The following is a 25,907-nucleotide window of genomic DNA, read 5'->3' on the forward strand; positions in this document are numbered from 1 at the left end:
CCAGACTGCTGCTCAGCCACTTCTCCTCATCAGGCCTCCTTAATGGCTGCTACTCCTGCTGCAATCTTTTACATTAAAACCACATTAATGAAAAGAAACTGAAATAGACACAATCGGTTCATTCTGCTCCTACAGATGTCTGGATTAATATGTGCAGCCACAGAGGTGTGATGTAATTATCCTGCCTGCATTATGTTTGAAGCAGATTGATGCACTTCCATCGGGTTTGTTCTTAGAAAGCGCTCGCTCTTTTGCGGATCGTCACATCGCGGCCAAGCGGAGCTGTGCGCTAACCGCTGGCCCCCCATTCTGCAGCCGCTCTTTATGAGGTGCTGAATGCAGCAGCAAATGAATGCAATCATAGAGGGGGGTCGGGCGGAGAATTATCGAGTGTTGATGGTGGCGACGGTGTTAAGGAAGGGAGGCAGGGGGAGTGGCACCCTGAAACCTCACAAGAATTCCCGATTTGTGTGCGGCGCTCCTTTTTTCCCCGTCTTCCCGGAGTTCCTCTGTGCTGACAGGCGGGCAGGAGGGATTCAGGAGGACCGCTCCCCTCCCCTCTCCTCCTCACCGCTCTGCTCTCAAAGCCTCCATTCCATTAACTCACCACGCTGCTCCTCACCTAATCTCTGTGACCTCCACTACTGAGGGACAGGGGTTTTTTTCACCCCCCTCGGTTCTTCTCTTAAACTCGAGTGAGAACCTGCTGCTTTTCTCAGATGTGAAGAGACCCAGCATTGCAAACAAAATTTTCCCAGAAAAAAAAAGAAAAAAACCCGAAGGGGGTAAGGAATTGCGTTTCCAGAAAGGGACGAGCCGTTTCTGCTATTGATTTCTATTGAACAGTCTTTGTCAGGCTTGTAATTGGCAGTGCAATTTGCAGCTCTCCTCCTGTTGGTTCTTGCCTCTGTCTTTGTTGCCAACATTGTTGCGCTGCATGTAATAATGGGGAATTATGTTGGCTTTTGTTAACTCTTAGTTTGTCAGGTAAAAAAAAAAAGAAATGCAACAGGCCCCCATTATGTCAGAAAATGAACAGCAAGCAGCAGTTTGGAACTGCAGCACTTAATTAGGAGTTCAATACAGACTCTCTTCCTCTTTCTCAAATTATTGCAGCCTTTTTATTTTCTTCTTATACACTGGTGAAGCGGAGCAGGCTTTTATCGCACGCCTTGTGTTCATTGTGTTATCTGGGGCGGCAGAGTGGACTGGAAGGACGTTCTTTAATCTCCAGTTGTTTGCTCAGGGAGCCGGTTCTCATGCGTCGAGTTAGATTGCAGCCGAGGTCGGCGGAGAATCCCACATTCTGCTCAGATGTACCTGTGGATTAACTCAGGGTTTATTAAATGCAACGCTTTGCCTTAGAGATAGTGGAAGAAGCTGTTTTTATCTTGCAAAATTATTTGTAAATTTCCTCCTTGAGGGGAGAATCATTAGTATCAAAAATAGCTTCATGCTCTTAATGCATTTCACGCAGATTACCTTGTTGGGTTTTGGGGTTTTTTTGGCCTGTGTTTGCAGATGCTTTAATCCGGGGCTATGAAGCAGCATGCAGTGACGATCCGGCAGCCTGCAGGGTTGTTCCCATCCCACACGCTGCCAGATGTATCCCCAGATTAGCTCCTCTTGTCTGACTGATCAGGAAAATCACCTGAAAGCTTGTGTGTTTTCATGCGCCAGTAACAACCTCCGTCACACAGTTTCTAACAGGGCGGATGAATCAGAACTCTTACTGTACGCTTACAGAGGCAAAAGCATTTATGACACGCTCTGTTTATCTGGACACAACCGAAGGCCTTTTTTTTTTTTTGTAAAGAAAATGGATTCAATATGAGCGAATTTTAACAGTTGAAGCCCATTCAGAGCAGTCATTCATTACATTTCATGCAGGGTTCTAACTCTGAGTAGAACTGTGGTTTTCATGCTTTCTCTCAGTAATATTTTATTCAGAGTACTTCAATGAATTCGTTTACACATATTTCACTCAGCATGCAGCTTTTACATCACTGTAGAACTATAAATCTCTCTTTGCTGTAACGGATGAACTGATTTTTATATGAAAGAAAGTCTCCAGGTTCTCTGTTAAGAGCACAAATGGAATAGCTGATGATGCCTTTTATTTATGTATTTTTTAAAAATAAAACATTTCTTTTTTTGGATGTTTTAATTGTATTTTTCAGTGTTTTGTTCTCCTGTTGGGTTGCATGAGCTTTGAGAGTAAAAACCGTTTATCATTCCTAAAATCTTTTCATTTATTATGTTTTTTAATCTGTTAATTGAACCCTTGCTATTGGTTAATAATGCAATATTCTATCTAATTTTAGATTGTTTAAAACATGAACATTAACAAAAAATAGTAAAAAAGCCTGACAAAATGGTTCAATTACCTTAAAAAGAGCATAATGAAGAACATGCAAATTATACAACTCTAATCATTTGAGTCTGACTATTAAATTAAACCAAGTGGTTAAATTAAGACTGAAATGGATGAAATGTGATTTGAAATACAGGTTTTATAAAAAAGCAAAATGTGTCTCTTATTGTGAAATGGCCGATTGAACGAATAAAACTGATCTGAATTCAGATTTTATCATTTCTCCTCTCTGCTCAGTGCCTGATTTCAGGGTTTCATGCAACAAACTTCCTGATTCTTCCACTCGATGAAACTACGTCATCATTTTTTCCATAATATTTAAAATAACTGACTATTGCTCATTCTGGGAAGTTCAAATGTGCATTCAGTATTAATCAACAATCTGCAATATATTTGTAATTGGGTTTTTTTTTTCCTTTAGGTAAAACATGAAAGTTTTTAATAAACCAGAGTGGTGATATTTCAGTTTCTGAGCTTTAATTAAAGTACTTTTTTTTTTTACAGTGTTAGCTGTGCCACGCCTCATTGAGCTACAAAATGAGCCATATGCCGCAGATAAAAACTAAAATAAAGAGAAATGTTGTGAACTCTTTTGTGTGTTTGGTGGCCAACAGGGAAGCCAGATCAAGCAGATCCCCACCAAGTACAGCCAGGGAGAATCCACCAAGTTCCTCGTCCTCACCGTTGTGTCCATCCTCTGCATCGTCGGCGTGCTGCTGGCCTCCACCGTGGTCTACTGCCTTCGCCATCGCTCCCACCACAAGCTCAAGGAGAAGCTCACCAATCTGGGCACAGACAGTGGCGGCGATGCTACTGCCACCTATCAGGTAGGAGGTGTCACTGCCTCCTCTGAATCCAACAAGAAAAGCTTTAAATATTTTATGTTTTGTGTTGCATGCAGAGTCTTTTTAAAATCTTTTCTATGCTAATGTATTCAAACAAAGGCATCATTTTATTTCATCATTTTCAAAATTAAGTTTAAAAAAAAGTGAGTTTTCTAGGAGCATATCATGTTTGTGTAAACTCTTATTTCAACTAATGCAATGAATAGTAAACATAAANAAAAATGAAATGACTTAAAACGGAAAACGACTAAAGGGCTGCTGGCCTCACATTGATACACATGCAAAGACAAGACATGAAATTAAGCAGCCACACTTTGTGCTGATTGATTTGGACTTTATCAAAATGATAAAAAATGAACAAGAAACAAAAATAAACTTAGCAAATTATTGAAAACTGTATGTAAACTCAAGCAGGTGGATGAAATGCTTAAGACCATTATCATTAAAAGATTAAGAACTGCACATAAACTGATGTAAGGCATTTACACTGACCCTCTGATAACTAAGACAAAAACTCTCTCTGAACGTAGCGGGTTGTTGATATTTACAGGCAGTAGTTTTCACAATGCAGCATCAGTTCGGAGGTTAGATGGAGTTGGAGAATCGATTCAAATTTTTTAAAACAGGCTGTGGATTAAACTGCGCTGAGTCCATGAGAGCTCCTGTGCCCCAGTTTAGACTCAGTCTAATTCACAGCTTAAAAAAACGAAACCTTAGAGGCCAGACGTCCTGCCGCACCACAGGGTTACAAGACAGCACCGAACAAAGAGCCTGACTGATGGAAGACACCAACTTCCAACGTTACTACCACAAGCCCTGGATTTCTACTGAGTCTTCCTCATGGACACACTGACTGTGGGGATGGAGCAGAGGGCATGCCTCTCGTCTGTGCAGGACAACATCAGTCTCACAGAGGACGTAGGATTATGTCCCTGTTCTGGAAAATCCTGCATGATCTAAATTACACTGCTACCAGTTATCGATGGATGGCAAGGCAGATTTTCAGAAACAGATATCAGTCCAGAACCATGGATCTTCACACCATGCTCCAGTCTTCCCACCGATTTACAGGAAATCTATTGGAAACACAACAGCAGCAGTTGGAGTTCAAATGTTTCATTTGTCCACTCTGTTTCTTACTCCTGTTTCTTCTTTCATAATTTTATGATGTGCTCAAAACTTGGTTACAATCAAGCAATTGAAAACCAAATGCCTTCAACTCCTCCTGAACTTAATGTGTTGTTTGCATGTTATAACATCCTATGAAGCCTTTCAGAGCCTGTGAGCAAAGCTCAGTAAAAATGTTTAAACGCAGACAGAATGGTACTTCAAAACTAATTTCATTTACATATTTTTCTGTTGTTTTAAGGTTGATGAGCCAGTTTTGTAATTTCCAGCAATTAAAAACAGTAAGTTAGTGAAAAGATTGCAGATGGAATGACGTGAAATGAGATATAAGTAATCCGTTAAGTCTTTAGTTCAACTAAACACTGAAACTTTTGTCTTGGAAATTGACATAACAGACACAAAAATGTTTATTGAAAATTCACTTTATACTGTATTTTCCAGATTACAGGGTTTTAAATTACAGATATTCATCAGTGTTTTTCTTTTAATCTCAAAGCCTGTAAAAGAAAAAAACAATAAGTTTTTAATTAGCATCTTTGTACTGTAGCTTCACCACATTTAACTCTCTTTATCCTGCGTCTGTAATTCACTCCAGCCGTCTCGGTCGGGGGTCTTCCTGACACTCGCCCAGGCTTTTCATTACCATGACGCCATTGCTAGATGCAATTAATGACATCACTGGCCTGACCTCTGCTACCAAATGTACTCAATTATTGTAATATCACCCATCCAAAGACAATACCACTCAGCAAGAGAAAACCTATGGCATTAAAATAGTTTAGTGTAATCAGTTTGTGCAGTATACTGCATGAGATGTCTCACTCTGTATCAAAACAAAAGGTCAGTTCTTAGTCTTTTCTGTAACATTTTAGCGTCTTTGATCCATCATTTTTGAACAACATCTTTGATTTTGTGTCTGGTGAACCATTTTGTAGAGTTTACCAGGTGTTTTTCGTCTTTATCCTACTGAAACACTCAAAGACCCATATTTAGTTTTTTAGCTGCTTGGTTTTTATTCGAAATGTTTTGCTGTTTCACTGGGTTCATGCACTCCAGTAAGATTTTCAGGCTCTTTGGAAGAGAAACAGCCCCACAGCATAACAGATCCTCCACCGTACTGACAGTGGGCATAATGTACTGCACTGACTAAACCACCTGGTTCCAGTTAGAGTCCCAGTAGTTCTTGGGAAACTCTACACGTTTGTGATGGTAGAACAGAAACAGCCTTTTTGTGGCGTCGCTCAGAGTAAAACGTTTTTTTTTGGTAACTTTTGAAAATATATATATTTTTTCTTTTTATATGCAACAAATTCAGTGTTAGGATTTTTTTCTACACTTTTTGTAAAATGAATTAATTTCAAGGCCTTTTACACATTCATGTCAGGTGTGATAAGTGGGAAGAACACTGCAATTAAAAAGCCATTTGAGAGTTGACATTTTCATATTTTAGACACCAAATTTCTACAACTTATATTTTAACTGTGTTTTACAAACAGGAGATAAATATTTTGCCGTATAGGAATATGTCTGTCATAAAACAATGTTACTTTTTGATATTAAAAGCAAAAAAATAAATACATTGGAGATATCATTTGCAGAGTAACAAGTTCTTTTTCCTCATCACTTTGCGGTTAGGCTGCACAACTTTCACAGTCTATAAAATAAAACAGTCTGTGTCAGTTTGTCAGTCAGACCAGATGTTATGCTTGGCTACTGTACGTTACAGACTCATGTCCCAGGGGGCATCAGGGCGGTGGGGCTACCGTATAATCCGGATGATGGCTCTTTTGTCTTGGGTGCCATCCTCGTCAACAATGAGAGCGAGGGGCAGCGCGGTGGGTCGCAGGAATCCCAAATATCTCGCAACACACAAAGGACAACAGTTTGGTGGTCCTGAGCTGAATGAGCTGTCATTTTGGTAGAAAAAGGAGAGTGAGTCTTTTATTTGGTCTCCGTCAGTAACCGTTTGAGCACAACGCAGGCTGTTTGTGAGTTTCCAACCGATGATGGCCTCTGATGTTGTCGCCATGTGACGGATCTGACTGCAGAGATTATGCCTGTATTGTTCTGGAAGCGTCTGAACAATGGGGCAGACCTGACTGTTTTCACAAGAGTGAGGTGTGTGACGTTTATCGAGCGTTTTATGTGGAGACCTTGAGTCTGAAATCTTTCATCTGTGTATATGCAATTACAGTCAGAGTACAATTTAAAAATTCAATTCATGCAGTTTGTGTCAAGTTTTCAATGTCAGCGGTCAATCCGTTGAGATTAGAAACCATTCTTTTCAGAAAACCTTTTTCAGTTAAAATGACGGGAAACAAAACAAAACAAAAAAAGAATTGTTCAAGATTTTTGCTCCATACTGTACCTTCATAAAAACAACGTTACAGTTTTGGTTTTGATTCAGGATGAAAACAAAACTCTGCAGTCCAATTTTTTGAATTTCTATTTCACACAATGCGCTCCTCCTCCTTGCAAAACTATCCTTCTATTCACATCCACACTGTTCAAAGTATGTGCTCAGGATCTTAAGGCAGAGGTGTTTTAAACCAGTTATTATCTAGCTCAGTGTTCATGACCTTACGTTTCTTTTTTAAAGTAAACCTGATTCAGTTTAGTAAAAACTGTGACCATTGATTGCACAAACAGTCCTTGAAACAGAAACATTTCACATATCCAACCCTGTGAGCCAATGAAAAAGGTTTAGATTTTCAAAACTCTTCAAAGTGAAGAGCTCTTACAAAACAGTGAAAGATGTTTTGACATACAAAGAAAAGTACAGCTAAATTTTAAATGGCCTTCTCGTGTTGTTCTGCGCAGAAACACAACAGGCAACATGTCTAAGGTCTGCTGTTGCTTGATCATTGATTTATTTCAAAGAAATAGTTGAAAGCTCCCTAAATCGGCCCTTCCCCCTATAACTGCTACCATACCCATGTTTGTAGTTTTACTAGGTCTTGGGTTTGCAGCTTTGCAGGGGATTTTCTCTAGTAAATTGCATTATACAGAAATCTTTTGCTTGTGGTGCTAAACGTTTGGATCTATGAGCCCATTTTGTTGTGAAGACATATTTCTTTATCGAACAATATGAATTATTATGGGTATGGTTTAACAGCTCAAACTAAAGTAAATTCCAAATGTAACTTCGTCTATCTGACTCCTGAGGATGAGGTGTAGTGAAAATGTCTGAATTACAGCAGTAACCTTCAAACCGGTGAAGCTGGCCAGGAACTAAAAAAGTGTTTGATTACTGCAGAGCCAAAAAAAATCTTTTCAAATCAAAGAGTACTAGTTCCACTGGGAAAACGTTCTTGCTTTAAGTGAAAACAATTGCCAGTGCAACCAGTACTTTTTGTTCAAATTAAGGAAATATCTACTTAGAACAAGCCCCAATTCTTTGCTAAAAGTGACTTGTAAGAAATATCTTATTGCACTAGAAACTAGACAAAAGGTACTTGGTGAGATTTAGTGTTTTTGCAGTGCAGTCATCAGCCTTGGTTTTCTTTAGGGAGTTTGTTGGTTTACGTTAACATTTAGAAATGGTAAGAAATACTTTAGGGCTGTAAAAAGAGCTTTACTTTACACAATCCAAATTTTATGTAGGTTATAGTCAAAGTAAATGTATAATGAAATAGACAATCTGTATTACATAAAGAACACTAAATAAAAACCTTGACATCAGTGCTATACCGGGCAGTAGGCCATGAGGGTCAGGAACATCCTGGTGTTTTACGCTCGTATTGTCCTGTTTCTGATCTTGATGGCGGAAAATAAAAAAAATTGGTTGATATTTCAGAGATGTATTCAGATTTTGCTGAAGCTGTGATAGAAATGAGCGGACAAGGTAATTAAACATTTTCTCTTACTAAAGCTGCTAAGCATGCAGACAGATCAGGTACATCTGGCAGTTGGGTTGCTGGGGCCGTGTGGCTGCAGTGAATAAAAGCTTTAAATATTTTTTTTCTTCCTACTCAAAGAAAGAGAGAAAGAAAGAAAGGAAGTGTTGGCGCTCAAACCGCCGAACATTTTTCTTCCAGCTCCATTAGTTAGCGTTGGAGGCAGTGAGAGTTAAGCAGGTGGAGGTCGAGAGAAGTGGTGGGGGGTGGCTTGGGCTTGATATAAACTGAAAGGCCCGGCCCCCTCCCAAATCACCAATCACAAAACGAACGCCCTCCACCCCCTCCACCTCTTACCCCGGCACACTGAGTCTAGTTGAGGGTCTTCGCCGCCTGCCACCTCCAGCTGTCGCCAAGGGGGACAAAAGGTTGCATGGGGGTCTCTGTGAAGGAGCTGGGGGTGGGGGAGCAGTGGGGTGTGTTGAGCGGGTTGAATAGAAAGATAAACTGAAGAACCCTTCTCAGAGCTGCACACACACTAACAAGGAAGGACCTTGTCAGCTGCATTAGGCAGCATCTTTTTTTCTTCTTCTTCGCCTCTTTCCTTTCTCCTCCAAGCTGAACTGCAAACACTGGTGAGATGGGAGTTGTCAGCCTGCGCGCACTCACAGCCAACAAACAGAAAAAAAAACCCACTGTATACAAATATGCCTGAAATCCATGCATAAAAAGCAAACATGTAAACACCTATTTGTCTCATGCATTTGCACGAACAGACCGACTGCAGCCTGTTCCTGACTCGGTTTATGAATTGTCCGCCACTATTTGCTGCAGCTGGAAGCCTTCCGTTGGCTGCTTTGCAGCCTCAGCATCTACTAATTAACCTATTTAAATTACACAGGCTTCAGGGTGGCGTTTGTATGTGAGGTCATACAACGGTCACCTCTGAAACATGACAACCTTTCAGTTGTTTCTCTTGGTCAACAAAATAACAAACACATGTACCGATCGAGATGTAGGTTAATGGCGCCATCTTGACTAACTGTGGCGACATTTTAGGTAAAAATCCCGAGTTTGTGGCAGTAATCTGTCTCTTTGAAGGAATTATGAGCTGCGAATGCAAAGAGAGACAAATATAAGGATTCTGTCAGTGTTGCATTACAAATGTGCGCTAAACGTTTACGATATTCTGCTAATGTCAAAAAACACAATTTTGCTATTGCGGTGATTTTATTAAACAAGAAATGTAATTGAAATATGAATGTTCAAGAGATAAGTCATTAAAAATCATGGCGACTGATGTAAACAGTTACATGAGATAAATTCATAATTCAGCTATCAGAGGAGACGCCGGCGTCTTGTTGGCATCGGCACAACAAGCTAATTATACTTGGAAACAGCAACATGTGCAGCTTTTTGGTCGTTCTACAGAACAGTGATTTTTTTTTTCTTTTTTTTAATTGCCATGTTTCCATCTACTTTCATGCTTTTTTATGTTTTACAAACATTCAGTATGTGAAGAAGAATAAATATTTAGAAGCATTGACTAAGTTTTTTGTTGTTGTAAAAGCGAGTGACACAGTTAGTCTTTCATATTTTAGTTGCCAAGATGAAAACTTGTGACAATGTAGCTAACAAATTGACGGAGACGTCTATGGAAGCTACATCTGACAACTTTTACCACTTTTATCATCAATGCAACTGAGTGAACTTAGTTGCTCTCAGCTAAATCTTGACTTTGTTTCTTTTAAGTATGAAATAATTTTTTGTTGGCTTTCAGGTTCTCAATTATTGTAAAATATTGACCCACTGATTATGATTTTAGTTCATAAAGAGCTTTAAAATAAAATAAAAAAACTCAGCAGAAGTAGTTGCTGTTAAACTATTTCACTGAAAACAAAGACTAATTGATTATAGTTGATATTTTAGGCGGTTATTGAGTTACTTGGTTATCATTAGGAAAACATTAACCTGATCACATTTCTGTCACCTCAGATCTAGATTGTCATCGTCACTCTGAGATTACAGAAGCTTGTCATAAATTCAATAAGTTTTATGATATAAACTCAGATTTATCAAGCTTCTATTGGGCCTTCCAGTTATCTGCTGAAAGTCTTGCTCTCTCTCACTGTCTAACAGCTGGCATGTCTCAATGTGCCACAACACAGTTTCCTTCTAAGTATCTCCTCTGACTTCACCTCACTGATGCAGAAAATAGGAAAAGAACAGGATTTTTAAAGACAACCTGGTGGCTGTTTTGCATGATGCATTCACTGCCTGGAAAATAATCTGACTTTTGACTTTCTGATTGGCCAACTGAGCCTTAAAACCTTCAGATTTCAGTCCTCAGCTGATTTCTCAGATGAAGGTTCAGATAACAGAACATTCATTTTTCTATTTATTTCCCCATTTGTTATTCTGTAGATTGATTTCTATCAATCTACAGAATAACTGTGTTACAAAAAAGGAAAATAAATCAGTAATATTTTGATAAAATTCCCTCGTATTTTCTGTTCATCCTTCTTTTTTATCTGTCTGTGTACTTTCTTTTCTTTTTTGCCCTCAGACACCCCTCTCTTTACCCTTTTTTTTCCCCCTGAACTCCTCTTCCTCTCACCTCCTGTCGGCAACATGTGGAGCCGTCGCCATGGCAACGAGGGGAGGTGACATGTGCTGTAGACAGGCAGGGAATGGAGGGAGGGATGGGAGAAATATAAGGAGGAGCCCCATGGAGCACTTTGTAGCCTCTCTCTCTTTCTCTGGAAGTAAAAAAAAATAAAAAGCGTCTCAGTCGTCCATGTGGAATCGCTGGATGCTGCCGCCTGCAAATCTTCATCACTTTCCAAACATGTACTTAACCTCATCTAGGAGCAAAACAGAGAATCCGCATCTTTCCTCGTTTTAATTTTTCCAGTTGAAATGGCGTAGAGAAGGAAAAGGAGGAACCCGGGAACTTTCTTTTCCATTTTTTTTTTTTTGTTCGTCTTCAAATGAGGTAGAAAGGATGATGGGAGGAGATAAATCTCTCTCCAGCTCCCTCTCGCTCTCCCCTGCTCCTCCTCCTCCTCTGCCGCTAGCGAGGTGCTGTCTGTGGACCCAGAGTTGAATGGGAAATAGGAGCAGGAGAAGGTTTCCACTCCATCTCTCATCATGGATTTTTGGTAGGATTCGTTTCACTTCATATGTTTTTACATGTAAATGCTGAATTTTCATCTGCAGCTGTAAATGTCTCTTCCCTAAAAGTCTGTGTGAAATCTGAGGAAATCAGTCCAGTGTCGGGCTGAGGAGTGTGTTCCTTATTATTGTCCTATATTTACATTACAAGCCATGTCTTTTCCATCATTTCTTGTCCATTTATTTGCGTGAAAATGATTGAAACAGTGTATATTTGTGTAAAAGGTGAGCTGGGAGTATCCTCAGAGTTGAGGCGCTGGCTGACTGATGGCTCCCCGGCTCGGGGATTTCACGCAGCTGCATCTCACCGTAACGTTGTAATAACAGTCACTTTAATGGGATTTGCTGCTGTTTTCATTTTCTGGATCTGCCGCTTTGCACCGCAGGATGTGCGACATTGAAATCATTTTTAATGTCATCCTGGAAGAGCATCCCAGTCTGTCTGCAGGTTGGCGCCTCGCAGAAATGCGTTCACAGCACACCGCTTTAATGTCTTATAGGCTTTTTTAAATTTAAGGATGAATTTAAAGTGAACTTTGAGTTTGATGATCAGTGTGGGATATGAATCAGTTTGCTGTGGAACGTGACATGTTTAGGGACCCTGCGTGTGTGTGCATGCATCTGGTGAGGAAGGGTGTGTGAAGTCCCGCCAGCTTGTGGAGTTGCTGTGTTTCTGTTTGCTGAGAGGTTCCGTTAACACCGAGCTGAACTTTCGCAAATGCCCAGGATGAATCAGAGATGAGAGACAGATCTTTGTTTCCTCCAGCAAGTCATCACAGAGGAAGACAATAGCCGTCTGCTGCGACCCCGCTGACCCCTTCGCTTTTCCCCCTTCGCTTTTCCCCCTTTCTTTAACTCATTCTGAATAAGCCAAAGCCGTGCAAATCCATCTGCCTTTTGTCTATGGGAGCCGGGCTAATCCACACCCTATTTACACACACGCACACACACACACACACACACATCAACTACCCTAACACTATTAATTCAGCACATCTTGACATCTTAAAATAACGCCACGTTTAATCTTACTTTACAAATTTCTGCACTACGATTTAAGTTTTTTAACAACCATAAGAGCATCAAAAGATGCTAATTACGTCACTATCAGTGCAGCTAACGCTGATAGTTTAATGAGAAGTAAAATCTCAGATTTATCTCGTCAAGTTCAGCGTGTTCTGTCTTTAGCTGGTCGCTGTGTTTGCTCAAAAAGAAGGTAAATCCATCAGATTCAGTGCAGACAGGCAGACTTCATCCTCGGTGGGCTACGCTGAGGCTTTGCGAAATTGCGCACTCAGTGTGATCCACAGATTCTTCTGGCAAATTGTTTGCGAAACCAAAAGATTTGCAAGTACAATGAATTTTGTGAGAGCAGATGGGTGGCAGGGGGTGGAAGTCCCTTCAGTTTGTTGCTTTTTGGGGTGTTGGTGTTCCTGCTTCATTTCCAAACCCCCGGACCAAAAAATTAACACCAAAAAATTAATAAATGTTTTGGTGTTTTAATAAACACAAACATAAAAATGATATTTGAGTTTTTTCCTCTTTTTACTTGAATGAGTGTGCATAAAATTTGGTTTGGCTTCACGTTGACACTCCTAGCTCTCCCCATTGAGCTCGTGTGAAATGTAATTTGAGTGAAAGTGTTGAGCCACAGGAGGGATAACAGCGAAAGGCCACAAAGCTGCAGCGCCAAGCTGATAACCTCTTATTATTCGACACATATAGCGCACTATAGATAGCACATGTAGACAGAGATAGAGGGTATTAACATACTCGCCTGGAGCTGCACATCACACAGGAGGCTGCACGGTTTGATGCATGCATATGCATGCATCAGTGTTCCACCTCCCATCTGGAGAAAACATTTGATTGCTAATATTTTTTGCTCCGTTTTCCTCCTTAGCGCCTGCAGAGTGGCTCCAGACACACACGGCTTCCCTCCTTTGCTGCTGCTACTAACAACTGCAGCCAAACTTGTTTAAGCAGGTGGGGTCAAGCAACATTTGTTTGAATCAATAGACAGACATGCTAGGCAGCCATGATAAAGAGACCAGAGGAGGAAGAGGAGGAGGAGGAAGAGGGGGAACTGTGTGTTGGAAATGCCGGCATCTGTCCCGTGAAAGATGACTGAGCTGTTACAGTTAGAGCTCTGAATTATGGGCCATTACTCGCCGAGCAAGGCGCGATGGCTCGCCATGAAACTTCATTTGACAAAACAATGAGACGACTCGGGGAGGAAAATGACAAATGAAGTTATTTGATCCGCGGTATTGTGGGTTTGAGAAGGGGGTGGGGTGTGTGTGAAGAAAATAAAAAAATAATACATTTAACCAAACAGTACTCCGCTGGAAGCGTGTGGGATCAGCAATAATTCATTATTAATGGCCGTGCCAAGCCCACAACACTTCCAGACTGCTGCTCAGCCACTTCTCCTCATCAGGCCTCCTTAATGGCTGCTACTCCTGCTGCAATCTTTTACATTAAAACCACATTAATGAAAAGAAACTGAAATAGACACAATCGGTTCATTCTGCTCCTACAGATGTCTGGATTAATATGTGCAGCCACAGAGGTGTGATGTAATTATCCTGCCTGCATTATGTTTGAAGCAGATTGATGCACTTCCATCGGGTTTGTTCTTAGAAAGCGCTCGCTCTTTTGCGGATCGTCACATCGCGGCCAAGCGGAGCTGTGCGCTAACCGCTGGCCCCCCATTCTGCAGCCGCTCTTTATGAGGTGCTGAATGCAGCAGCAAATGAATGCAATCATAGAGGGGGGTCGGGCGGAGAATTATCGAGTGTTGATGGTGGCGACGGTGTTAAGGAAGGGAGGCAGGGGGAGTGGCACCCTGAAACCTCACAAGAATTCCCGATTTGTGTGCGGCGCTCCTTTTTTCCCCGTCTTCCCGGAGTTCCTCTGTGCTGACAGGCGGGCAGGAGGGATTCAGGAGGACCGCTCCCCTCCCCTCTCCTCCTCACCGCTCTGCTCTCAAAGCCTCCATTCCATTAACTCACCACGCTGCTCCTCACCTAATCTCTGTGACCTCCACTACTGAGGGACAGGGGTTTTTTTCACCCCCCTCGGTTCTTCTCTTAAACTCGAGTGAGAACCTGCTGCTTTTCTCAGATGTGAAGAGACCCAGCATTGCAAACAAAATTTTCCCAGAAAAAAAAAGAAAAAAACCCGAAGGGGGTAAGGAATTGCGTTTCCAGAAAGGGACGAGCCGTTTCTGCTATTGATTTCTATTGAACAGTCTTTGTCAGGCTTGTAATTGGCAGTGCAATTTGCAGCTCTCCTCCTGTTGGTTCTTGCCTCTGTCTTTGTTGCCAACATTGTTGCGCTGCATGTAATAATGGGGAATTATGTTGGCTTTTGTTAACTCTTAGTTTGTCAGGTAAAAAAAAAAAGAAATGCAACAGGCCCCCATTATGTCAGAAAATGAACAGCAAGCAGCAGTTTGGAACTGCAGCACTTAATTAGGAGTTCAATACAGACTCTCTTCCTCTTTCTCAAATTATTGCAGCCTTTTTATTTTCTTCTTATACACTGGTGAAGCGGAGCAGGCTTTTATCGCACGCCTTGTGTTCATTGTGTTATCTGGGGCGGCAGAGTGGACTGGAAGGACGTTCTTTAATCTCCAGTTGTTTGCTCAGGGAGCCGGTTCTCATGCGTCGAGTTAGATTGCAGCCGAGGTCGGCGGAGAATCCCACATTCTGCTCAGATGTACCTGTGGATTAACTCAGGGTTTATTAAATGCAACGCTTTGCCTTAGAGATAGTGGAAGAAGCTGTTTTTATCTTGCAAAATTATTTGTAAATTTCCTCCTTGAGGGGAGAATCATTAGTATCAAAAATAGCTTCATGCTCTTAATGCATTTCACGCAGATTACCTTGTTGGGTTTTGGGGTTTTTTTGGCCTGTGTTTGCAGATGCTTTAATCCGGGGCTATGAAGCAGCATGCAGTGACGATCCGGCAGCCTGCAGGGTTGTTCCCATCCCACACGCTGCCAGATGTATCCCCAGATTAGCTCCTCTTGTCTGACTGATCAGGAAAATCACCTGAAAGCTTGTGTGTTTTCATGCGCCAGTAACAACCTCCGTCACACAGTTTCTAACAGGGCGGATGAATCAGAACTCTTACTGTACGCTTACAGAGGCAAAAGCATTTATGACACGCTCTGTTTATCTGGACACAACCGAAGGCCTTTTTTTTTTTTTGTAAAGAAAATGGATTCAATATGAGCGAATTTTAACAGTTGAAGCCCATTCAGAGCAGTCATTCATTACATTTCATGCAGGGTTCTAACTCTGAGTAGAACTGTGGTTTTCATGCTTTCTCTCAGTAATATTTTATTCAGAGTACTTCAATGAATTCGTTTACACATATTTCACTCAGCATGCAGCTTTTACATCACTGTAGAACTATAAATCTCTCTTTGCTGTAACGGATGAACTGATTTTTATATGAAAGAAAGTCTCCAGGTTCTCTGTTAAGAGCACAAATGGAATAGCTGATGATGCCTTTTATTTATGTATTTTTTAAAAATAAAACATTTCTTTTTTTGGATGTTTTAATTGTATTTTTCAGTGTTTTGTTCTCCTGTTGGGTTGCATGAGCTTTGAGAGTAAAAACCGTTTATCATTCCTAAAATCTTTTCATTTATTATGTTTTTTAATCTGTTAATTGAACCCTTGCTATTGGTTAATAATGCAATATTCTATCTAATTTTAGATTGTTTAAAACATGAACATTAACAAAAAATAGTAAAAAAGCCTGACAAAATGGTTCAATTACCTTAAAAAGAGCATAATGAAGAACATGCCAATTATACAACTCTAATCATTTGAGTCTGACTATTAAATTAAACCAAGTGGTTAAATTAAGACTGAAATGGATGAAATGTGATTTGAAATACAGGTTTTATAAAAAAGCAAAATGTGTCTCTTATTGTGAAATGGCCGATTGAACGAATAAAACTGATCTGAATTCAGATTTTATCATTTCTCCTCTCTGCTCAGTGCCTGATTTCAGGGTTTCATGCAACAAACTTCCTGATTCTTCCACTCGATGAAACTACGTCATCATTTTTTCCATAATATTTAAAATAACTGACTATTGCTCATTCTGGGAAGTTCAAATGTGCATTCAGTATTAATCAACAATCTGCAATATATTTGTAATTGGGTTTTTTTTTTCCTTTAGGTAAAACATGAAAGTTTTTAATAAACCAGAGTGGTGATATTTCAGTTTCTGAGCTTTAATTAAAGTACTTTTTTTTTTTACAGTGTTAGCTGTGCCACGCCTCATTGAGCTACAAAATGAGCCATATGCCGCAGATAAAAACTAAAATAAAGAGAAATGTTGTGAACTCTTTTGTGTGTTTGGTGGCCAACAGGGAAGCCAGATCAAGCAGATCCCCACCAAGTACAGCCAGGGAGAATCCACCAAGTTCCTCGTCCTCACCGTTGTGTCCATCCTCTGCATCGTCGGCGTGCTGCTGGCCTCCACCGTGGTCTACTGCCTTCGCCATCGCTCCCACCACAAGCTCAAGGAGAAGCTCACCAATCTGGGCACAGACAGTGGCGGCGATGCTACTGCCACCTATCAGGTAGGAGGTGTCACTGCCTCCTCTGGATCCAAAAAGAAAAGCTTTAAATATTTTATGTTTTGTGTTGCATGCAGAGTCTTTTTAAAATCTTTTCTATGCTAATGTATTCAAACAAAGGCATCATTTTATTTCATCATTTTCAAAATTAAGTTAAAAAAAGTGAGCTTTCTAGGAGCATATCATATTTGTGTAAACTCTTATTTCAACTAATGCAATGAATAGTAAACATAAATGACAAAAAAATTAGTTTTGAGTCAAACAGGAAATTAAGAAATTGACTGAAACTCACACAGACATGCTCAGTATCCAGTAAAATCACCATTATGGACCTAAATTTAAACTGGTGAATTCAAAACAAAAACTAATAAAACAAACTGTGGCACATTAACAGACTGGAAAAATTACAGTTTTAAGTTTTAGTTAATTTAATAAAAGAGGGAAAAAAAACATACGCTTAATGAAAAATGGCAGATTTTTATCACACAGTAACTTATTGACACTTAGCTTTAAACATAAAAAACACACATTTAATATTGGGTTTGACTTTGTTGAGCCTGATCTTTGAGCTGGTTTGTTGAATTTGCTGTATCAAAGTTTAAGTGTTGTGCTGCTAATGGTCCGTTGATGTGGCTAGCTGAATGCTACGTTCTCCTCTGTTTCCTGTTAGATTTAAAGGCTCTGATTGGTCAGCCTGAGCAGGTTCTGCCCATCACATCTGTCCTGCTGAAATGTAAAAAATAAATTTGGTAGACTGAGGGTGAGGACCCTTTTTCTTAAATTGTCAGAAAAAGCTCCGTTTTTTCACCTCTGTGTGATTAGTTTATGATTGCATTATTAATATATGTGACTCCAGTTTCTCTTTAAACCTTCTGGTGAGTGAACTACAGGAAGCTGCTGCTGATAAAGATTTTCTCGTTTTAAACAAGTGAGTGCTATTTTGTGTCTCGCCATTATTTCCTGCTTAAGGCTTGAAGCAATAAAACAAACCCAACAGGTTTTCTGTTTTTTTTTTTCCTCCTCCAGTTATTTTTATTCCTCCTCGTTTGCTGGCTGCAATTATCCTTTGGCCAGAATAGCCGAGTGTGAAATTTAATTTACAGAATCCAATATTAAGTGGCTTTTTGAGCAAAGAATTAGATTGAGATTTTTTTCCATCGCTCTCGCTGACCTTTTCCCCGCCATGTTTTTAAATGAGAGTGGTCCTGTGAGCATTGATTTTATAATGAGCCCCCCTCCCCACACACACACACACACACACACACCCTCCACACGTAAGTGCCTACGCTTTCTGCTCTTCTCCAGAGATTTTTAACTCCTGAAATAAACTGTAATGCTGCGTCAGACAGCACAGAAGTTTGACACTTGTTTGTGGATAAATTGTTGCTTAGCTGTCAGGAGAAAGAAAGAACTAACAAATATTAGTAAAATTATGGTCTGTGGTTAGGATTTGACAACTTACTCGTAAAACTCCACTTGATGTGGAAAGAAATAACTGTAAATTGTGTGTGTAGTCATAATTAATCAGGGTTATGCCGGGTTTTGCTCCCTCTGTTGATCCTGTTCTCCCCTCGTCTTCGCTCAGTTCTGGCGTTGTCATCCTCACTGTTCAGCTCCCATCTTAGCCACATAAACCTCGTCTCTTTGTCGGCACGGCGGTGTGGAGGGGTTCCCTGGGCTGGATCCTGTATGTGTGTAGGTGTGTGTGTGCGTGTGTGTAAGTGTGTGCAGTCTCTGGGGCTACAAGCAATTAAAGCAGACAGAAAGTGGCAGGCTGCCTGAAGGCTTTACTACTGCAGCTCCTTCATGCTGACTGTCAAACACACACACACACACAGCTCCCCAGTCGGCTGCATGTTAAGCATTCTTGCCCCTGTGTCCCGTTTGTTTGAGGCCTCGCTTCGTACCTTTGCTCACTCCCACTTCACCTTCCATGTATTTGGCCACAGCCCCGCCCCCTCCCACTCTCATCCCCGCCCCGTCTCTCAAACGGACCGGGATTGGCTGGCGCAGACAAAGGAGACGTTGATTGACGGGCGTCGACGCAGCATGGCGTATGGGAGCGTTTGGCGAAGAGTCGGTAGATGAAGCCCGTCAGTCACTGAGGCTCTGGACTGCTCCATGACTGAGCCGGTGTCACGTTTAGATTATCTCTACTGCTCACCTTCCATCTGAAGTCCTTTTTTCTTTCAGCAGATATTATTATCAAGGAATGAAATGAAAAAAAATCTTATCCTGACATTATCCCGATTGTTTCATGCATTGAGAGATGTCGCCTACATCAGAAGGAAATGCAAATATTAACAATGGTCTCCAAAAAACAAACACATTCAATATTTAAGGTTTTATTGATGATTATTTGCTTTTCTGTCTAAATTCATGCCTTTTTTTGGTGTAAATCAGATTCTTGGTATAATTCAGTTTTGGTAGCAAAATTGTTTCCATTACTAGATAGAAATATTGTTTGTTACATTGATGAAATCTATATATAGTCACTCCATCGTCTCCCATGATGTCTGATGGAAGATGAGCGCCATGGCCGAATTCTGAATATGTCTCATTTATATCTGTAATTTTTAATGACTAATCATGTGATCAAGCTTATTCACGTATGACTTTAAGTGCATTTCTTCTTTAACCAAAATTGCAAAATAGTGTTTTTTTGACATTTTAATTGCAAAATACTGAAAAGATTTTGCACACATTTGTAAAGGAAACAACTTATGTCAAGTTTGTACACCAAGCTTAGAAAAAATGAATTCAACTGGTTTTTCATTTGCATACAGAGTGTAAATTAATGGGACTTTTACTCTTAGCTTGGTAAATATTACATATTTTGCCATCACAATATTGTACATATAATCTTGCAAAATGGCTGAATGGAGCTGAATCTGGATTTAGCTGCAGCATTTGGGCCATATTTGAATGTCACAGTGAAAAAGTAGCTCAGCTGATTCAATAGTCCAACCCTCACCTCAGAAAATGAGGATAACGAACAAAAGAAGGAAATATTTCAATCAAAACATGGAGAATGAAGTATAGATTTAACGTAAATCCAGAGACCAAGAATTTAAAATGACAAAAGTTATCAGGAAAATTGATAAAAAATATTTTATTTTGATATATTTGATTGTTTTATCATAGTTTGTGCTTCTGAGGATAACAAGTGCAAGAGTCATGATATTGAATACAAGGACCTGTCATGAGCTCATAATAATGCAGTCTAAATTGACAATAAAAGATTTAACTGTAGCATAAAAGGCGTCATGACGTCACAACTCCGTGGCACCATGACCACTGGAAGAGCTCAGCCTGACATTAACCTGTTTGCTTTACAGCCTGACGAAATCACTTAAAAGGATCTGTAATGAGAGAACTATTTTATATTGCCTAACCAACTCAATAAAAACCAGAACATTGATCAATTTTATTACCATTACAGTGGCTCATGATACTGGAGCAGTCTGCAGAGCAGAGAACGCAGAAGGAAGGAAGATGCATCAGATCTGAAGAGCGGTTAGTTTAGACTGAGGGGTCAGATCACGGAGGAACAAACACAACTGGTGGCTGATTATTACAATCAACATGATTTCCTCCTCCGGGACAACATGAACATGTACTTTAACTTTAATTGTAGCACACATTCAGATTGCATCTTTAGGACTTAATGAAACATTCATTTTAGATAAAATGAAATGAAACTAACTGGAGAAGACATGTGGATTCTGCTTTCCATCCAGACATAACAGTTTCATTTATCGACAACTTTTGAATTATGATGCAGAGGAAAATATGTTTTGTTTTTAGGAATTAGTGGCTTTTCATATCAGTATTAAGACAGGAAATGGGAGAGAAGAAGTTTTATGTCTGCACCACACATAAAACTAAATGCTTCTTTATGTACCAGTTGGATTTGGCTGCATACAACCTTCACTAGTTGTTTTCTGATTGTTTAAGAAAGCTAATCTTCAACACGGCAGTTTTTTCCCCAGGAAATGACCTTTTGATGACCACATGCGCATCTTAATCATACAGTTTGTGTTTGATATCCTATCAGAACATCTTCTCCATATTGTGACATTTAATCATCCATAGGTACATTCTTACCCCAGGATATGCAGAATAAATAGGTAATGAGTGGAAACCTGTGATTAAAAACGTCCTACACAAGAAGAAATGAGTCTCAAAAAAGCTGCACTGTTTGTAACCAAAAGGAAAATTCAGCTGCACCCTCCAACCCCAGGAGGGCAGCACTGAGGTGGCTTTGGGCCAAACATATTGCAGAATTAAACAAGTTTACATGAAAATGTCAGTATAACGTAAAAGTAGCACTCTTAACCTATTTAGACAGTTTATCTGTAACATGAAGTTGGCTCTAATTTACCATATCAGACTGCATGAGATTAGGAAAGGGTTTAACATTTAACGCTGTTAAGCCTTCAGGTCAAGTAAGGTAAAACAAAAAAAACCCTCAAATAAAAAATAAGCATTGTAGTGCCAGATTATTTATTATCACATAATAAATCCTCGGGTAAACACAAATCTGTGCAGGATTTCCTTTTTTTTTTTTTCCACTTCGGCTTCCCTTTAGCCTCCGCCATATTTATTCCACCTTTTATTTGTTTGTGCTTTTATTCAGAGTTCCAACACTGAGGCCTCTGAATTTGCTTTGGCCAGAGCAGCATGTAAACAGAGGCAGCCCCCCTTTCTGCCCCGCTGCAGAGACACGCCTACTGTCACCCCATGGTGATGCATGCAGCCCCTGAGAGTCCCCGGCCTGTCGCCTCTAAGAAGAGGTGTTGGGGATGTTTTAATGTTTGCAGGCAGAGATGCACTAAAGGGCGCGGATCACACAAATACAGCAGTCTGTCTCAGCTTAATTGTAGGAGCTGCGTACGCGTTTCTTCTGGTCTGCATGGACATTTTCTCTGAAGATGTCATCTTTCTCGACATCTTTCTTCAAGAGTAATTGAATTTCATTGATTTCTCTGCTGTTGTTGCCAGAAAATAAATACAGCAATCCACATTCATTGGCACTATGGGATAAAAAGAAAAAAAAAAAGGCTTAAAACAAATTATTTTTTTATTGCAGCAGCATTATTTCCCACTGAGAACTGCTCCGGTTCTCAAACAAGTGAGCAGGTATTTTTACCTCTGATTCTATTAATCCCCACACCTGAACCATCCAACCTTAACCTTTTTATTTTAGCTCTGATTGCAGCTGTGGTTGAGTCAGACCAGCGACTGTTTTCCTGTCTTTCTTCTTTTGAACATTCTGTGTAAAGTCATATTTATGCCACAGGGAAAAAAGCACTGGACTCTCTGGCAGATTATTTTTTAATGTTAAAACATAAATTACAAAAATGTCCCAGCTGTATTTAGTTCACGGGTCCAGATGAGTCTCAGTAAACTGAGAGGCTTGTTTGTCAGATGAAAAGAACCTTTTGAAAAGATGTTGCCTTCAGCTAATATTTATGTTTTAAAAATGTTTTTTATTGGTCTGATATAATCTATCAGGTGTTGTGTTTTTATAAGGTGTAAAGGGAATTCAACAAATATATTTTAGCTTATTGAAATGGATCTTTTTTGGTCATTAATGCCACTAAGTTGGACAACAATTTTAAAAAAAATCATTGTTGTCCAACTATAAATTTCTACTAAATTTCTAATTTATATATTTTATGTAGACATTTAACAGAGGTACAAATGCTGTAAATAATAAGAACATTGGTTATGAGCAAATATAAACTGAATCTGGTTAATTTTTTGATTTCAAGTGAAGAAAAGAAAAGTTTTGTGTATCAGTAAAAAATAGTCAATGTCATTGACAGTCAGAGCCGAAAGGTGATTGAAAAAAGTAAGTCTTCTGTCCTTCAAGTGTGACTTAAGCTTTTATTTTTCACTTTTATCTATGCCAAGAAAAAGATCTGATTATCATTTTTATCTGAGAGTCACTTTCGGTTTTAACATTGTTCTCCCTTCCAGACACATTAATTTTCATTCATTTAATTTTATTTTAAAGCTGATTTGAAAAGCCTGACAGAGATAAATAATCCATCATTGTAAACATTGATCCACTTATCTTATAAAAGTCAAACTTAATGTAGTTGTTGAAGTGGCTGATGCAACGTTTTTGATTTGCCAGAAAGCAAATGATTTAAGAGCCGTCCAACACATTCATCCCAGTGACTGAAAAGGCCAACGTGAATGTCCTGGAAAAGACAATTTCATCACCGCTTTACCATCAAGACGTATGCTCAGTCGACTTTCAGTCCACCCACACTTAGGTTTTACTCTAAGGTATTAAACTGTATTAGAAACATTAAGGTTCAGACGAAACTTTTCTGTTCGGGCCGGTCCTGACTCACAAACTTAAAAACACAAACAGAAGCTGTAAGCAGTCTCAGCAGAGTGACCTCCATATCATAACGCAGTGAGATTAGTGGGATGAAATGTGGGAATCGATACGGTGTAAATAAAGGTTCTGGTGGTTGTGTGCTTGCAGCTCAGAGATTGGAGGCATCAGAGTGGTAAATTTGCACTCTTTACACTGTAAAGCTGTCTGGGTTATACAGGTTCTTTACATTTTTTCACTCTTTGCCCTCTAATTGGCTCTCAGAGGAAAGCCATTTTGAAGCAGCTTTAATTACATCATAAAAAAAATTGCTGCAGCTGCAAAGTTCAGTGTGTTGGGATCGTTCTGCGATTTCCCTCGGAGGCACAAAACCGAACCAACAGCCAGAGAGTCAGACTAATTCATCGAGACAGTATTTGATTTGTATTAAACATATGAAAAATCAATGTTGGTGGATCCATCTTCAACCCCCTGGTCTAAATGGAGAACAGTGTATATTTTAGATTTTTTCCACTTTCTCACCAGTTTGACACGTGAAACACGTCGGCCCTGAGTCTGTTCATCGACTGGAGAAAAATATTTCTCATTTCAAGATAAACTTCTAATTATAAAACTGTACTTGAAGTGAAGAGATATTAATTTAATATGACTGATTAACTCAGCTCACCATCTCAGCTCATCTTGGGCTTGAAGGGAACTGATTTGGGATTTTTATTGGTTTAATTTAACTGTTTTAATTAAATGATATTAAACACAACTTCAGGAAATTGAAGAAATAGAAAATGGAGCACAAGTTTGGATTAAATAGGAATTATCTTTGATCAGTATTTGGTAAGAATTATTTGTAAATCATAAAGTATATTCACACTTCATGTTTTTTTGTTTTTTCCAGACAATAGCGAGTTTCTGGCTGGATATTTGGTCACTGTCGCCTTACTTTGTTTAAACTTTTGGTTTCTTAGACTGCTCCTATGGACCATCACCAAGTTGTCAACAGTAGATGTGTTTCCATTCACCATATAATTGTGCAATTTGACATTTCGAAAATAAATTTGCTCAATGGAAACTTGGTAATTAAAAAAAAAAGCAGCTACTGTTGAGGTTGTGGTTTTAAAAAGACCATTAGATAACCTTCATATGTGAGTTTATCTGTTTCAGAGCCGGTGTCATTATTCTCTTGGAGCACTGAGTTTATTCCTATATTTGAACCGTTTTGCTGTTTATTTGTGGTGATGAAAAATGTTGAGGTCGTCCTCCATTTTTACTTTTCTCTATTTTTATGTAATGTAGTGGTATTGGCAGTTTAACAGCCGGTTTGTAGGTTTGGACACCTACGAACTCCCTTCTTGTCACTGTGGCCAAACACCTTGAACAGTTTGTCTCATCTGAACCTCCAGAAGACTTTTGGTTTCTGCAAATTTCAATCCAGCTCGTTTCTATAGACACGGTCTTTTGTTCTTCCTGTTTCTATTGTGATATAAAAAGGGTTTTCCTGTGGGCAGTGATACTGGTGTTCCAGTGGTTTCCAGTTCATGACACTGGAACCTTGTTGATTTCTAACCAGTTTCATATCATCTGAAGCAACTACTTCCAGACTTTGGCAATGATTTTAAATATTTGGTTCAAACTGATATTTGAGTCTGTAGTTTTTTCTCCAAAAGATTTTTCTAATGTAAATCTAAATTTTTAAGGTTTGTTGAGTTCCTTGGACTTAATATTCATAATCCAAAGAGTGCTGTAAAAAGTACTTTTAGGACAAGTCCAATAAATAATTAGCCATTTCATAAATCCAATCCCACATTGGACTCTTCTGTATGTTAGAAAGCATGTTGGCTCAGAATCTTGTAACGACTCTGTTTAACACTCAGAACCAAGATGGATAAGAATCATTTTAAATGTGTGGTTGTACTGAGAGCCAGTCTGATTTTCTCATTTAGAGAGCTTTATCATACATTAATGGTGCTATCACATGGTTAATTGTTTCGTGCATGAATCATTTGATTCAGAATATTGATTGAAAGGGCTTTTGTTATGAGATAAGATGATTTACTCGTCCAAACGAACAGCTCTGTGGATCAGTAAGCAGAGACTCACGACTAAATCTGAGAAATCCATTAAGTCTGCAGCAATCAGTCAGAACTTTACTCTGTTCTCATTTTGTGAATTGCAAAAAGTCAAATGTAAGGAAACAAAACGGTTGGATATGTAGAAATAATCCTTTAAAAATACTTCCTGTTGGAATATTTAAGACATTTACAGCTGGAGATGTTTAGACATTTATTAAATGATCAGGAAAGGTTTTAAAATGCAATCTTAGTTCCTCATCTCAGATTTAAAGTCGTATTTTATTTACTGGAATAACAGCCTTGTGTCCCGCGCCAGCCTGTTTTCACCTGCCTTCCAGCCATAACCCCTAAACCCAGGTGCTTTAATAATCTGAACGCGTTTATGAGTCCTTGTCCGAGCCCATAGATCAGTGTCAGCCTGCCGACCTGCGAGAACATCCGTTAGATCTGATACGGACTAATGAAGGCCCTCTCACATTACCTCTGCTGTCAGTCAGACGCGCTGTCGGTTAATCATCAGCATC

General features: G+C 39.5%; 1 protein-coding gene across 1 annotated transcript in view; it reads left to right on the top strand.

The window, feature by feature from the left end:
• Positions 1–25,907, top strand: part of LOC103138025 (receptor-type tyrosine-protein phosphatase N2-like) — a 166,319-nt gene that overhangs the window by 119,646 nt on the left and 20,766 nt on the right. Inside the window, exon 13 of the mRNA XM_016671468.1 lies at positions 2,989–3,201. Coding sequence (XP_016526954.1) covers positions 2,989–3,201 — 213 coding nt within the window. The remainder of the gene's footprint in view (positions 1–2,988; positions 3,202–25,907) is intronic.

Source organism: Poecilia formosa, unplaced genomic scaffold, assembly GCF_000485575.1.
Source record: "Poecilia formosa unplaced genomic scaffold, Poecilia_formosa-5.1.2 Scaffold45, whole genome shotgun sequence".
NCBI classification, from domain to species: Eukaryota; Metazoa; Chordata; class Actinopteri; order Cyprinodontiformes; family Poeciliidae; genus Poecilia; species Poecilia formosa.